The sequence below is a fragment of the Myotis daubentonii genome, chromosome 1 (assembly GCF_963259705.1).
Source record: "Myotis daubentonii chromosome 1, mMyoDau2.1, whole genome shotgun sequence".
In the NCBI taxonomy this organism is placed as follows: domain Eukaryota; kingdom Metazoa; phylum Chordata; class Mammalia; order Chiroptera; family Vespertilionidae; genus Myotis; species Myotis daubentonii.
The window spans coordinates 19,776,581-19,789,908 of record NC_081840.1 but is presented as its reverse complement, the minus strand read 5'-3'; the positions used below and the strand labels follow the sequence as shown (position 1 = coordinate 19,789,908).

Genomic DNA, 13,328 nt, shown 5'->3' with positions numbered 1-13,328 from the left:
TCAGCTGCCTCCTACACACTCCCTACGAGGGATTGAGCCAGAATCAGGGCCTGTGTCCTGCCCAGGAATCAAACTCGTGACCTCTTAGTTCATGGGTTGACAGTCAACCACTGAGCAACACCAGCAAGGCAGAAAAAGAAACAATTTTAATAACACTGTAGAGTTGTCTTCAATGCAAAGTAAAGAGCACATGATGAACTAAAATTCCAAAGACGAAAGAGCCTTTTCTTGGTAAGCTGAAATTGCCAGCCATTTTCTTTCCTAGTGGTATTTGCAGGGTTTGAGCATAAACTGATCATAATTGGGCTTGCCATAGGCAGAAACACTCTACCAAGAGGAATAAAAACCAGCGGAGCTTATGGTAGCTGTACAAGTTGGTATGACTGAATTCTAGATTAACACCAAACACATGGCCAATTTTCTGCACTGGACATTTACACAGTTCTAGAGAAGCTAGAGGGCTGCACTAGAAAGGTGACCTGAAACTCATCACAATCTCACAATGCTTAGGCGATAAAGTCATACATACTACAGGGAGGGCTCCCAACAAACACACAATGGATCCCACCCTTGACGCACTGTGCTCAATAGAGTAGATTAATCTACCCAAAACTTCAGCCCAGCCGCACCCTGTTCTACCTCTGGTTAGATAGCAGTGCTTACCAAGGGTGGGCAAACTTTTTGACTCGAGGGCCACAATGGGTTCTTAAACTGGACCAGAGGGCCAGAACAAAAGCATGGATGGAGTGTTTGTGTGAACTAATATAAATTCAAAGTAAACATCATTACATAAAAAGTTACGATCTTTTTTTTTTATTATTCATTTCAAACAGGCCGGATCCAGCCCGCGGGCTGTAGTTTGCCCACGGCTGGCTTAGCCCCTTACTGTATCTACCTCAGAGGGCAAAAGCTGAAAAAACAAAACAAAACACTGACTTTAGTCTCTGCAGGTCTTTTATTCATACTGTCCAGCAATCAAAAGCTTCTGCTTTCCGAGTAGGCAGGGAGGGAATATGAATATGACTGAAAAAGAGAGAAGGCACAGTGTACAGTAGTCTACACATTCACCTCTCACTATTTCAGCACTGCTAGCCTTGGGAAATCTCTCTCAACTTGATCTTCCCTTCCTCCCTTTAATTTCACATGCCAAGAAGTAGAGATTCCTCCCATTTAATTTTTTAACATTTCCCAAGCTGCAAAAATAATTTTCATACATCAAAGTCTCTCCTAGGAACCCAGAGTCTCATTCTATCAAGGAGCTCAAAATCATCATAATTATCTTTCTTTTTCACTCATTCAAAAATATTTCATTTCTCTATATATGTCAAGAACTGTGCTCTGTAGTTGATACAAGTAAAAGATAATCCTTGTCTTCAAGAAGTCTGCAGTTTTTTTAAGAGAACAAAACGATGCAAAAATCAACATTTTTGTGGGGTATTTTTTATTGAGGTATAACTGACATATAACAACATATTAGTTTCAGGTATATAACTCATGATTTGATATATTCGCATACTGTATTGCAAAATGATTACCACAAAAGTCCAGATATAACATCATGCATACATAGTTACGTATTTTTTTCTTATGATGAGAACTTTCAAGATCCATTTTTTTAGCTACTTTCAAATATGCTACATGACTTTTGAGATAAGAGAATAATAAAAACTATTTTAAAGAATACTTACTAAAGGGATTTATATTTAAATGAAAAATGTACACAACTTGAGAAGCCTTTTTTTATAAGTGATTCTCAAGCTGGCTCACTTTTCCTCTCCACATGAAATGGCAATATCAAGGAAAGGAGATTAAGCAATTTGTCTAGTCACAAAAAAGTTAAATTCAAAGTTGGGACTAGAATCCAAGTCTTTACCTTTTCCATTTATTGGCATTTCTTAATCTCATTCCTGAGATTTTCTATTAATCAAAATTCCCCTTGATTATATCAGAGATATTACAACTTAATCTGATTGTTTTAAAATCATCAGTGGCTTAATATTAGAATTTCATTTTAAACTCACCCTTCATGCTTAATTAGCAGTTTTTGCTATTCATATTACTAGCTATCCTAGAATGGAGATAAATGATGGTATATGAGTTTCCTCTGTTAAAAAAAAAGTCTGTTTTTAGGAAACCAGAACTAATTTAGATGTACTGCTTCCTTTGCCTATACACAAGCCATGCTTATGTAGGAGGTAAAGATATTAATTACCTTTAGCACATACAGCAGGAGTCTCCTCAGGTAGTTCTATTACAGTCTCATCAGTGAACCCAGGCCAGGTTTCTCAGCCCAGTTTCTTGGCATTCCAAGTCAAGGTGAGAAAGGTTGGCAAGGCAGAACGTCAAAGCTAACAGGTTTCCTTTCCTTTGAAGCACCAACCAGCATCTCACAGCTTACACCCCTTGTAAGACTATTGGAAGGGGTGCTGCAGAAGTGACTACTGGCCATGCTGCTCCTTAGAAGAGCTAACGGAAAGGTGATTATATATACTGGAGTGTGTCCGTGCCATTTCCAGACTATTAGGAATGTCACTGACCACTTCCCACTCCTCCTCATGAGCGGTCACCCTTCCTAGTAAGAATTTTCAGTAAGCCCCTATTATTTTTAACCACCTGTAAACCTAGAACACTAAAAGTTATGCTATGAGTTTCTTTACTGGCACAACCTATTTCTCCTATCTACTAGTATAATAATAAAAGCATAATACGCTAATTAGACCAGATAGCCGAATGACCTTCCAGACGAAGCCGGGGCTGAGAGAGCCAAGACAGCCTCTGTGGCTGCAAGGGCCAAGCCCCTTGCACAAATTTCATGCATCGGGCCTCTAGTATGTTTATAATATTATTTTGGGAAACTGGTTTTCATCAATAAGCAAGCACATATGAAATACCATACTAAAATTAATTTTTTAAAATAGATAAAAACATACTCAACACCTAGATTTATCAAAATTTAATAACTAGCTTATATGCTTTAGATCTTATTTTTCCATTAAATAAAACATCGAAGTTACCATTCATTCTTTTACTCATTCATTTACTCCATTAATACTCATTGAGCCCCTATTATAAGCTAGGCATTATCTGAGCACTAAAATGCATACATTCTGGTGAGAGAGGCAGACAATAAATAAGCAAAAAGATACATAATTTAATATCAGGCAATTATAAATGCTATAACTAGAATAATACAGTAATAAAAGAGCATTTTAGCCGAAACCGGTTTGGCTTAGTGGATAGAGCGTCGGCCTGCGGACTGAAAGGTCCCAGGTTCGATTCCGGTCAAGGGCATGTACCTGGGTTGCGGGCACATCCCAGTAGGGGACGTGCAGGAGGCAGCTGATCGATGTTTCTCTCTCATCGATGTTTCTGACTCTCTATCTCTCTCCCTTCCTCTCTGTAAAAAATCAATAAAATATATTTAAAAAAAAGAAAAAAAAAAAGGGCATTTTAGACAGGAATAAGCTGTCTGAAGGATGTAAGGGACCTATATGGATTGGAGAAACGAACTAAGGAAAAAATATTTTTCAGGCCAAAATAAAAAGGACAAAAGCCTGAGGCAAGCATGCTTGATGTGTTCAGGGAAGAGCAGAAAGGCCAGCTTGGCTGGAGCGGAGTGACCTGGAAGGATATGAAGTCAGGGAGGTATGGGAGAGCCACATGAAATTTGTCCTTTTAAGAAATTTGCCCTGGGGAAGTGTTATTTCACTTCGCTATAAGTATAAATGCTACCCTTAATTTGGTGTTTATCATTCCCATGAATTTTAAAAATACCTTTACTATATAAATACATAGCCATGAATAATTGTCCTGCATGTTTTTAATCCTTAAAATCACATTATTCTATATGTATCTCTCTGCAACTTTTAACAATATGTACCTAAGATTTACCCAAGTTCATAATATAGACACGATTCAACTTTTCACTGCTATCTAGTATTACATTGTATGACTACGCCATACAGTGTCTTTGCTGATTTTTAAAAAAAATTTTTTTAATAAAACAACTTAAAAAAAATTTTTTTATTGCCCTAGCCAGTTTGGCTCAGTGGATAGCGTGTCAGCCTGAGGACTGAAGGGTCCCAGACTCGATTCTGGTCAAGGGCACATGCTTGGGTGCGGGCTTGATATCCAGTGTGGGGTGATGATTCTCTCTCATCATTGATGTTTCTATCTCCCTCTCCCTTCCTCTCTGAAATCAATTAAAAAATGTATTTAAAAAATATTTTTATTGATTTCAGAGAGGAAGGGAGAGGGAGAGAAACATCAATGATGAGAATCATTGATAGGCTGCCTCCTGCACGCCCCACACTGGAGATCGAGCCCACAACCCGGCATGTGCCCTGACCTCCTGGTTCATAGGTCAATGCTCAATCACTGAGCCACACCAGTTGGGCTTGTTGATTTTTAAAATATTTTTACAGTAAACATTCTGAAATATGTCTGCTGTGGCCATGAGCAGAATCTGTTGGGAAAACATTAATATATGGGCTGAACTGACTGACCCCCCATATGCTTAAGTTCTAACCCCAATACATCAAAATGTGACTATATTTGGAGATAAGGTTTTTAAAGAGACAATCACATTAAAATTAGGTCATTAGGGTAGGTCCTAATCCAATGACTAGTGTCCTTATAAGAAGCAATTTGGGAACAGAGGAAGACCATGTAAGGATCCAGGGAGAAGAGGCTCAACTACAAGTCAAAGAGAGAGGTATTAGAAGAAACCAACCTTGACCAAACCTTCTCTCAGACAGTCCCCACAACTATGAGAAAGCACATTTTTGTTGTTTAAGACACCTATTCTGTGGTACTTTGTTATGGCAGCCCTAGCAGTGTTCAAACTGTGGGTTACAGCCAATCAGTAGTTCATGATGTCAATTTACTGATTTGTGATCAGCGTATTTTAAACTTTCAGTTCAAAACTTTCATTGAGTAGTACAGAATAAAGATGATCAGATGATCAGTGTTGCATGGGTAAACACTGATTTGTGAAACCTTTCTTTCAGTTATATATGTATGTGGACATAAAATATGTAAAGCACATAAAATATACATACATTATGGGTGCACTGGGTTGTGATATAAAAATGTTATTTCTTGGTGTGGGTTGAAATAAAAAGATTTGAAAACCTCTGCTATCATATATATCTACATAGAGACTTAGTAGAACAATCATTATAAATATGCATATCTCAACTTTTCTAGAAACTGTTCTCCAAAGCAATTGTACCATTTTATAGTAAGAGCACCCACATACACGTTCCAATTGCTAAAATGCTGTCAACATTTAATACTGTCATATTTTAATAGCTTTCAAATTGGAAAAGATGAAAACATTATCTCACTGTTTTAACTTACAGTAACTCAAGAACTAGTGAGAATGAACATATTCATATATTTATTTTTCAATTTTTTTGCCTGCGAATTGCCAATTCCTATCTTTTGCCCATTTTCTACTGAACTGCATGCTTATTTCAGAAAGCATACTGATTTACAACAAACCGTATTTAAAAATGAACCCCCAACACAGGGGTATCCCAATATTTAGGGCTCTATGGTACACGTGCATTATTTCTAGTCAGAAGCAAAAATTATTTTAAAATACAAGAAAAAAATACCCACTTTAACATTCATAATGGGTCTTGAAGGTAATCTTAAAAACAACAAAAATAAGCTAAATTTTCTGAAATTAAATGAGTCAAGAGCAAAAGGCTTATTTGCTTAATCAGTCACAAAATACAAACTACATTATTAAAGCCTTCTTAGAAGCTATTCAGAAGCCAACTGACTTTTGAGGCCACAAACCATGTATTTAATCAAAGAAGGCACACCCACTCAGAATGCAAACACAGCCTCTACCCATCCCTTTCAATTGCCTATTCTGCCAATGAACACTGCTTCTTTCTTTCAAAAAATGAATCTAATTGAATCTCAACCAATTAACTATCTTGCTCAGAACACTAGGAAGTTCCTAGGGCACCTAGGCCAACCTTAAAAAGCAGGCAAGTCTGTCTTCCCTGAATATTCAAGTTCTAACGTACTACTGGTCTCATTTATCAAGAATTTTCTTTAAAATATATTTTATTGATTTTCTACAGAGAGGAAGGGAGAGGGATAGAGAGCCAGAAACATCGATGAGAGAGAAACATCGATCAGTTGCCTCCTGCACACCCCCCACTGGGGATATGTCCACAACCAAGGTACATGCCCTTGACCGGAATCGAACCTGGGACCCTTCAGTCCCCAGGCCGTTGCTCTACCCACTGAGCAAAACCGGTCAGGGCTCTCAAGAATTTTTATTAGAGAATTCCTGAGTACTTCAAATGACTCTGGAATCTTTCAGATCCAGATAGAAATGCTCTTCCTGTCAGAACAAAAACATTTGAAACAATAATTCAGTCCCACAAGTAGTAAACAGTTACAACATTTTTGCAAAGCCTTAGGTCTTCCAGTGTCTCATCAGGCCCTGGGAAACCTGAACAGGTATACTGGACATTCTAGCTACTCCTCCTGTTCTTGTCTCATAACTTATTTTCAGAGTTACGGTTTCTATTAAGTGGAAACAAAAGCTAGTAGCTATTTAGTAAGCCACCCTTCATTAGTTATTCATTTGTAGCCTTCTAAGAACCATATAAGTAGCAGGACCAGCATTTTGTTCTTCCTATTTCTCCTGGCTTATTATTTAAATAAGAACATAACTTGTACCCCAATTCCTCCTTTTGAATCTTATTTATTTTGGTGGCTAAAAGGCTATCATCCTTCTAATATTTCATTAAAATTACTACTAAAGAAAATAAAGTTAGGTTCAAAACTGTCTCAAAAGCAGAAAATTTTTTCCCTTCTATACTTATTAACTAATTAAGGAACATCTCACAAGGTTCTATAAAGAAATTAAAGATCTAAAAAAAAAAGTGCCATTAACAAGGAGCTTTAAAAAAACACACCCAACTCTTGGAAATTAAGATCACTGAATACTGAACATGCTGATGAGAAAATGTCCTGCAAATCCTCCAGAGGTCTTTAAAAATAGGATGGAATCATCTATTAAGATTAGTTTTAATAAAGTCCTACAAAGAGATAAAGGGACTGAACTACATAACCCCCTAAGGGTCCTTCCAGCTCTAATTTTGCCAAAGCTTCCAATTCTCTTTCAAAATTTCCCTAATGCTAATTGAACTCTTTACCTCCAATAAAGGCTGACCCTCCTCTCATCTCTGAATGGTAGGGAGGAAAAATTACTGCTTTATTGCTACCCTTCCTTGTGAAAACTCTGTCTACTGTTATCATTAAAAAACAGTGATACAGTAATATTGTCCTGGGCCATGTGGCTCAGTTAGTTGAGTGTCATCCTGTGCACCAAAGGTCACCGGTTTCGGGCTCAGTCCCTGATGAGGGGCATGCAGGAGGCAGCGGGTCAATGTTTCTTACATCGATGTTTCTCTCTTCTGTCCCTCTCCCTTCCTCTCTCTCTAATAAAAACATTTAAAAAAACAAAACAGTAATGTCTACACTCATGAGGATGGCTACTGTAAAGAAAAAAACCTAACACCCAGCACTCCTGTGATGTTTCTCATTTATTCCCACTAATGTGTTACCACAATCACACCACTTCTGACACCAGAATGGGAGCAATAAGCGTGTGCGCTTCCACACCAGCAAGCAACACTTCGACAACAGTTCAGTGTCTTACAATTAACTCAATTCTAATGCTATTCACCTGGAGATATCATCACATCCCACTGGTTAAGGGCTCAGTCCCATAAGACTCTCTCCCATCCCCCAACTTCAGATGCCAATGGCAAATCTAGATCGTCCTCTGTGCTTCTTAAGATCAACTATAAATTGGAGGTACACACCATCCCCTCCTCCAGTTTGATTAATTTGCTAGAGCAGTTCACAGAACTCAGGAAAATTGTTTAATTACTGTTTACTAGTTTATTATAAAAAGATATTAAAAATACAGGTGAACATCTAGTTTGAAGAGAAGGCAAGGTGTGTGGGAAGGAGTACGCCCCTTTCCCAGCACCTCCGTGTGTTCAGCAACCCGGAAGCTCTCTGAACCCCGTACTTTTGGGAACTTTTATGGAGGAGGCTTCAGTACGTAGGCATGATCAATCATTAACTCCATTTCCAGCCCCTCTTTCCTCTCTGGAAAATGGAAGGTAGGGCTGAGCATTCCAAGCTTCTAATCATGGCTTGGTCCTTCTGGTGACCAGCCCCTATCCAGGAGCCCACACAGAGTCACCTCACAGAACAAAGGACACCATGGTCACCCAGAACACTCCAAGAGATTTAGGTACTCTGTGGTTAGGAATCAGGGTCAAAGATCAAATATTAGAACAAAACATGCTCTTAATACACTTCTCACTTAGGAAATCACACAAGTTTTAGGAATTCTGTGCCAGAAACAGCGGAGATATAGATAGATAGATATATAGATAGACAGATATATCTATATCTATCTATCTATCTATCTATCTATCTATCTATCTATCTATCTATCTATATGTATATACACTAGAGACCTGATGCATGGGATTCGTGCACTGGTGGGGGAGCATAGCCTGCTGGGATGGGCCCGCTGTGGGAGAGCGAGCGGCTCATCCCAGTCAGCTGAGCGGCTGTAGACCCACCCTCTGAGCAGCTGCTCCCTGGTCTGGCATCTTCCGTGGAGCCGGAGCACTTGCCTCTCCAAGAGACCTGGTCAGGGCCGGGCCCAGGGACAATAGCACCGAGAAGCAGTGGAGTAGGCCTCAGTCCTGCAGTGGCCATGAACCCGCCTCCCAGCCTCCAGGGTCAGCTCTGCAAGCCTGGCAGCAGCACTGCACGGCCTATGGGCATCCAGAAGAGGTGGCAGGGAGCAAGGAGGAGCCTGGGGTGAGGAGACGATGATCGCAGCCCGGGTCCCTGCCTATCGGCCCAGGGTTCACAGCAGGAGCAGCTACTCATCCCAGTCAGCTGAGCGGTGCTCCCACTGTAGTAGCACACTGACCACCAGGGGACAGCTCCTGCGTTAAGCATCTGCCCCCTGGTGTGCACGTCACAGCGACTGGTCGACTGGTCGTTCTGGTCATTCCACCATTTGGTCGCTGGGCTTTTATTATATAGGAGGATATATATGGTGTCCCAAGAAAATGTATACACATGTTAATGAAATGCATTTTAATAACACTGCCTTTATAATTCAAAGTGTATGTACATTTTTGTCACACCCTGTATTTCCTATTATCTCACAGCTATCACCAAAAAAAAACCCTGGGTGACGTCAACTGGTGATCCCATTGAAAGTTGAGCATCTGCACATTTGTAACCCACCCCACTATTTTTCTGATATTGTTCCTGTAAATGATGATTCTGACTAATATGTAGCTTGTAAATAAACAGTACATTTGTATAAGAATCCTAGGAACTAACTTCAGAAGTTACCAACTCCGACCTTCAGTCATCCCAGTTCCAGGAGATTTGCTGACCTTCAAACGCAGAACCAGGATGACAAAGTACCAGGATGATCCACACTAGACTATCACTTGAGCAGTTTTGAAGGTCTTATTAGAATGGACTGTGCTGGACTGCACACCGAGAATTTTTCAACTCCCTTCCCTTGATTTCTTTGTTCTGCGTTGCCTCTCCCTCCTTATAAAAACTCTGCCTGCACTTAGACCTTGATATGGGCTTTGCAACAAGAGTCCCCCATCTCCTCAGGCAATCGGCACTTCAATTAAAACCTCTTTTTCACCAGCATCTGTCTAATGAGTTTGGTTTTTGTGGCAGCAGGCAGCCCACCTTGGGTTCCAGTTACACATTCATCCCTTCAAACACAGAAACATAGACTCTGGAGAATGTAAAGAAATCTTAGAAGTTTCTAACTTCTCTCTGCTCATAAAAGACAAATGTAGGAATATGTGAGGAAATGAACTTATACCTTGGGTTTAAAAACATGTTATACTATAAATTTACAGTAAGAGGATGATGCACACCTGTGCACTTAACATCTTTTTTTAAAAATTTATCTTTATTGCTGAAAGTATTACAGACATCCCCAGCATTTAACACCTTATGTGTATTTTTATGGCACACATATCCCCCAGAAACTGCTGATTGGAGTTAGAGCAGTAGCATATCACTTTAAGAAAAACAAAACTAACTTAAATATTTTTAAGGCCCTACCTGGTTTGGCTCAGTGGATAGAGTGTCAGCCTGTGTACTGAAGGGTGCCAGGTTTGATTCCAGTCAAGGGCACGTACTTCCGTTGCAGGCTTAGTCCCAGGCCCTAGTTGGGGCACCTGTGGGAGGCAACCAATTGATGTGCCTCTCTCACATAAATCTCTCTCTCTCTCTCTATCTCTCGCTCTCTTTCTCTCTCTCTCTCTCTCTCTCTCTCTCTCTCTCTCTCTCTCTCTCTCTCTCCCCCCCCCTCCTTCCCTTCCACTCTCTCTATATCAATGGAAAAATATCCTCAGGTGGGGATTAACTAATATATATATTTTTTAATATATTTTTTATTGATTTCAGAGAGGGAGGGAGAGGGAGAGAAAGAGAGAAACATCAATGATGGGAATCACTGATCGGCTGCCTCCTGCAAGTCCCCCACTGGGGGATTGAGTCCACAACCTGGTCACGTGCCCGGACCGGGATCAAACCGTGACCTCCTGGTTCACAGGTTGATGCTCAACCCCTGAGCCATGCTGACCGGGCTAAAATGTGTTTTTAAGATATTCTTGTTCTCATGAAGTTACCAAAAATCTCTCTTTTGCTTAAAAGGAAATAAAAAAACTCACACAATAGTCTCATGTCCGTGTACAAAGCAATATACTTAAATTCTTTGTTTAAAAAGACTTCTGAAAGACTTCCTAGAAGCAGCCCTAAACATTGTTTAGCGTATTCCATTAGCGCATTCTTCCAAATACCACCATAGTGCTTTGAGAGGAATTTTCCCCTAAAATGTATTAGGAAAAGTCAGGCAGGTTTTTAAGTTTCATTTTAACAACTTGCTATTTCATCATCATATTGGTCGTGAATTCTGAAGAAACATTATGCTTACTAATGCTCAGATGTTAGGAATTATGGGAGGCAGAAATTTAATTTACTACTAAATCAGAACATAGCTCCTATGTTAAGTGAAAAGAGCACTTAAACACAAAACACCTCGAAAATCTGAATACCTTTCTCTTGATTTCCTTTTCCCTTTTAAATAAACCACTGGGCCATGGCTGGGTGGCTCAGTTGGTTAGAGCATCGTTCCAATACACCCAAGGTTGTGGGTTCAAGCCCCAGTTAGGGCACGTACAAGAATCAACCAATGAATGCATAGAGGTGGGACAACAAACTAATCGATAAATAAATAAATAATAAATAATCCACTCATTCACCTGCAATGTATTTTCTGACTCCTCCTGTGAGGTTTCCCTGTTATATTCTATACCACAATTTTGTCTTATTAGCCATGACTAGGAAAACAATTCCTCCCACTGCTTATAATGAGCCCACTCTTATCATTTCCTCTCTCACACAATTATTTTAAAAAATGACAACAAATCTTTTGAATTTAGTACTATACTGCCTTATGCCTTATAAATTCTAGGGAGGTCAAGTCTCTTGTATGTATTTCCTCTCCCCAACTCTTATAGTCTTCTTCTCTCAGCATGACCTGGAGAAATGTTTTATTTTCTGTTTCACACCAAACAGCAACAGGCCTATCTAGAATATCTACTGACTGGGGGAGGAGCCTGCCAGATATTTATGTTAAAGCCAAATTAAACCACAGTCACAAGCCAAATACAGGGAACAGATTACCTTTGGGGGTGGAAAAGTTTTCCTAAATATCTGAACAAGACTTTTAAGTATGAAAGACAGTTGCAAATATCACAGCACTCTCTTCCAGCAACACGGATCTTGCATCCTTTTAATCAGTTTGTCTTTAAAAGCACATTTCAGCAGACTATGCCAATCCAGAGGATTGGAAGGTTAATAATTAGTCTTGAACTGAGAACTTTTCAAAATATTTCAGAACTGCCCGGATTTGCTTGGTGATTCAGCCTCGGTTAATTCGTATGGAGTCATCACAAGTCACCGCCAGGTTAAACAACCCCCTTGGGTGACAGAACTGTTTGTTGTTCAAAGGGCCCAGGGGACCACCTACCTCAACCTGGATCGGGGATGAGGTCTCACCACGGGCCGTGAGCTTAAGGCTCTCGAGGCACCGGACCGCGTTTACTTCCAGGTGGGTGGTCCAATGTCTTGCTTGCCGAAGGGGTAGGGTATGTGGTAGGAAGTGACTAATTTCGTTTCCGCCTGGTATCGCCTCTTAACTTTCTTTGCCTCCCGAGAACCCCAGGATGGTCTTCCCAGGAGGGCTTCAGGGCTCCAGGAGGAAGCCTCCATCTCGAGGGCATGAGGAAGGCGCCTCGGGAGAATCAAGAGCCCCTAAGCTGTTCCTCCAGGGTCCGAGGAGTCACCCCCTGCCTCCGCTGCTCGGCGGCCCGCATTTCTGGCCCAAACGTAGAGAGGAAAGTACCCGGACTTGAAGCACACCCCACACCTCCAGGCACAGTTGAGGAGGACCTCGAGCGAGGAGAGACGGGGGAGCCCCCGTGCCGCCCTTGAGGCTCCAGCTCGGGACAGGCCCGGCCAGCGCCAGGAACCGCCGCCAGCACACACCTGAGCCGCGCCGGACGCGCGCCAGGCGGACGGTCACCGCGACCTCGCCCCGCCCGGCCGCCGGCTCCGCGCGGGTGCCAGCTCGCGGGGTCCCGGCCCACAGCTCCGGCCCGGCCGCCCGCTCCCACCGTACCTGGCCGGCTGCGGCAGCGGCGGCAGCGGCGCTGCTCCTCACGTACCCGTTCCGCACCTCCCCATTCGCCACGCAGCCGTTCGCCCGCGGCGGGCGACGGCAGCAGCAGCCTCCTGGCTCCGGCCGCATGGTCCAGGCAGCACCAGGCGCAAGACAGACTCTGTAGGCGGTGGCCGAAGCGGCGGCGGCTCCAAGTCCCGCTCCGCACCCCACCCACCTCCCCGAAACCGGAAATGGCTGCACGCTGCCGCCAATTCCCGGCTGTCACAAGGGGGCGGGGCCCACTCCCGCGGAGGCCCGGCCGCCCGCGGGAAGTCCGGGCGGGGGCTGGAAGGAGGGTCAGGAGATTACGGACCGCTGACCAATCTGGAGGAGGAGGAGGCGGACCCCATGCTGCCGCCTGGCCAATCACAGGCGAGAGTAAATCTGGTCGCCTTGTCCAGTGGCCTTTGGGAGGGACTCGTGGACCTGGCACCCGATTGGCTTGGCTTCTGCTTAATGGTCCACCCTGACGAGGAGGCGGGGCCTAGGAAAA

The 13,328-nt window shown here is 42.2% G+C and overlaps 1 protein-coding gene and 1 long non-coding RNA gene across 3 annotated transcripts in view; both read right to left on the bottom strand.

The window, feature by feature from the left end:
• SPTLC2 (serine palmitoyltransferase long chain base subunit 2) overlaps positions 1 to 13,039 on the bottom strand; it is a 96,084-nt gene extending 83,045 nt beyond the window's left edge. The window contains exon 1 of one of the 2 annotated variants that reach the window (XM_059689188.1): positions 12,794 to 13,039. In XM_059689188.1, the coding sequence (XP_059545171.1) occupies positions 12,794 to 12,922 (129 nt within the window). In that variant the 5' untranslated portion in view covers positions 12,923 to 13,039. The remainder of the gene's footprint in view (positions 1 to 12,793) is intronic. The other variant, XM_059689179.1, reaches the window with a different exon arrangement.
• Positions 6,083 to 10,348, bottom strand: LOC132230935 (uncharacterized). The gene is made up of 2 exons (XR_009451956.1): positions 9,203 to 10,348; positions 6,083 to 7,824 (listed from the first exon to the last, which is right to left on the bottom strand). It is a non-coding gene; the product is annotated as an uncharacterized LOC132230935 (long non-coding RNA).
• Positions 13,040 to 13,328: the final 289 nt, after the last annotated feature.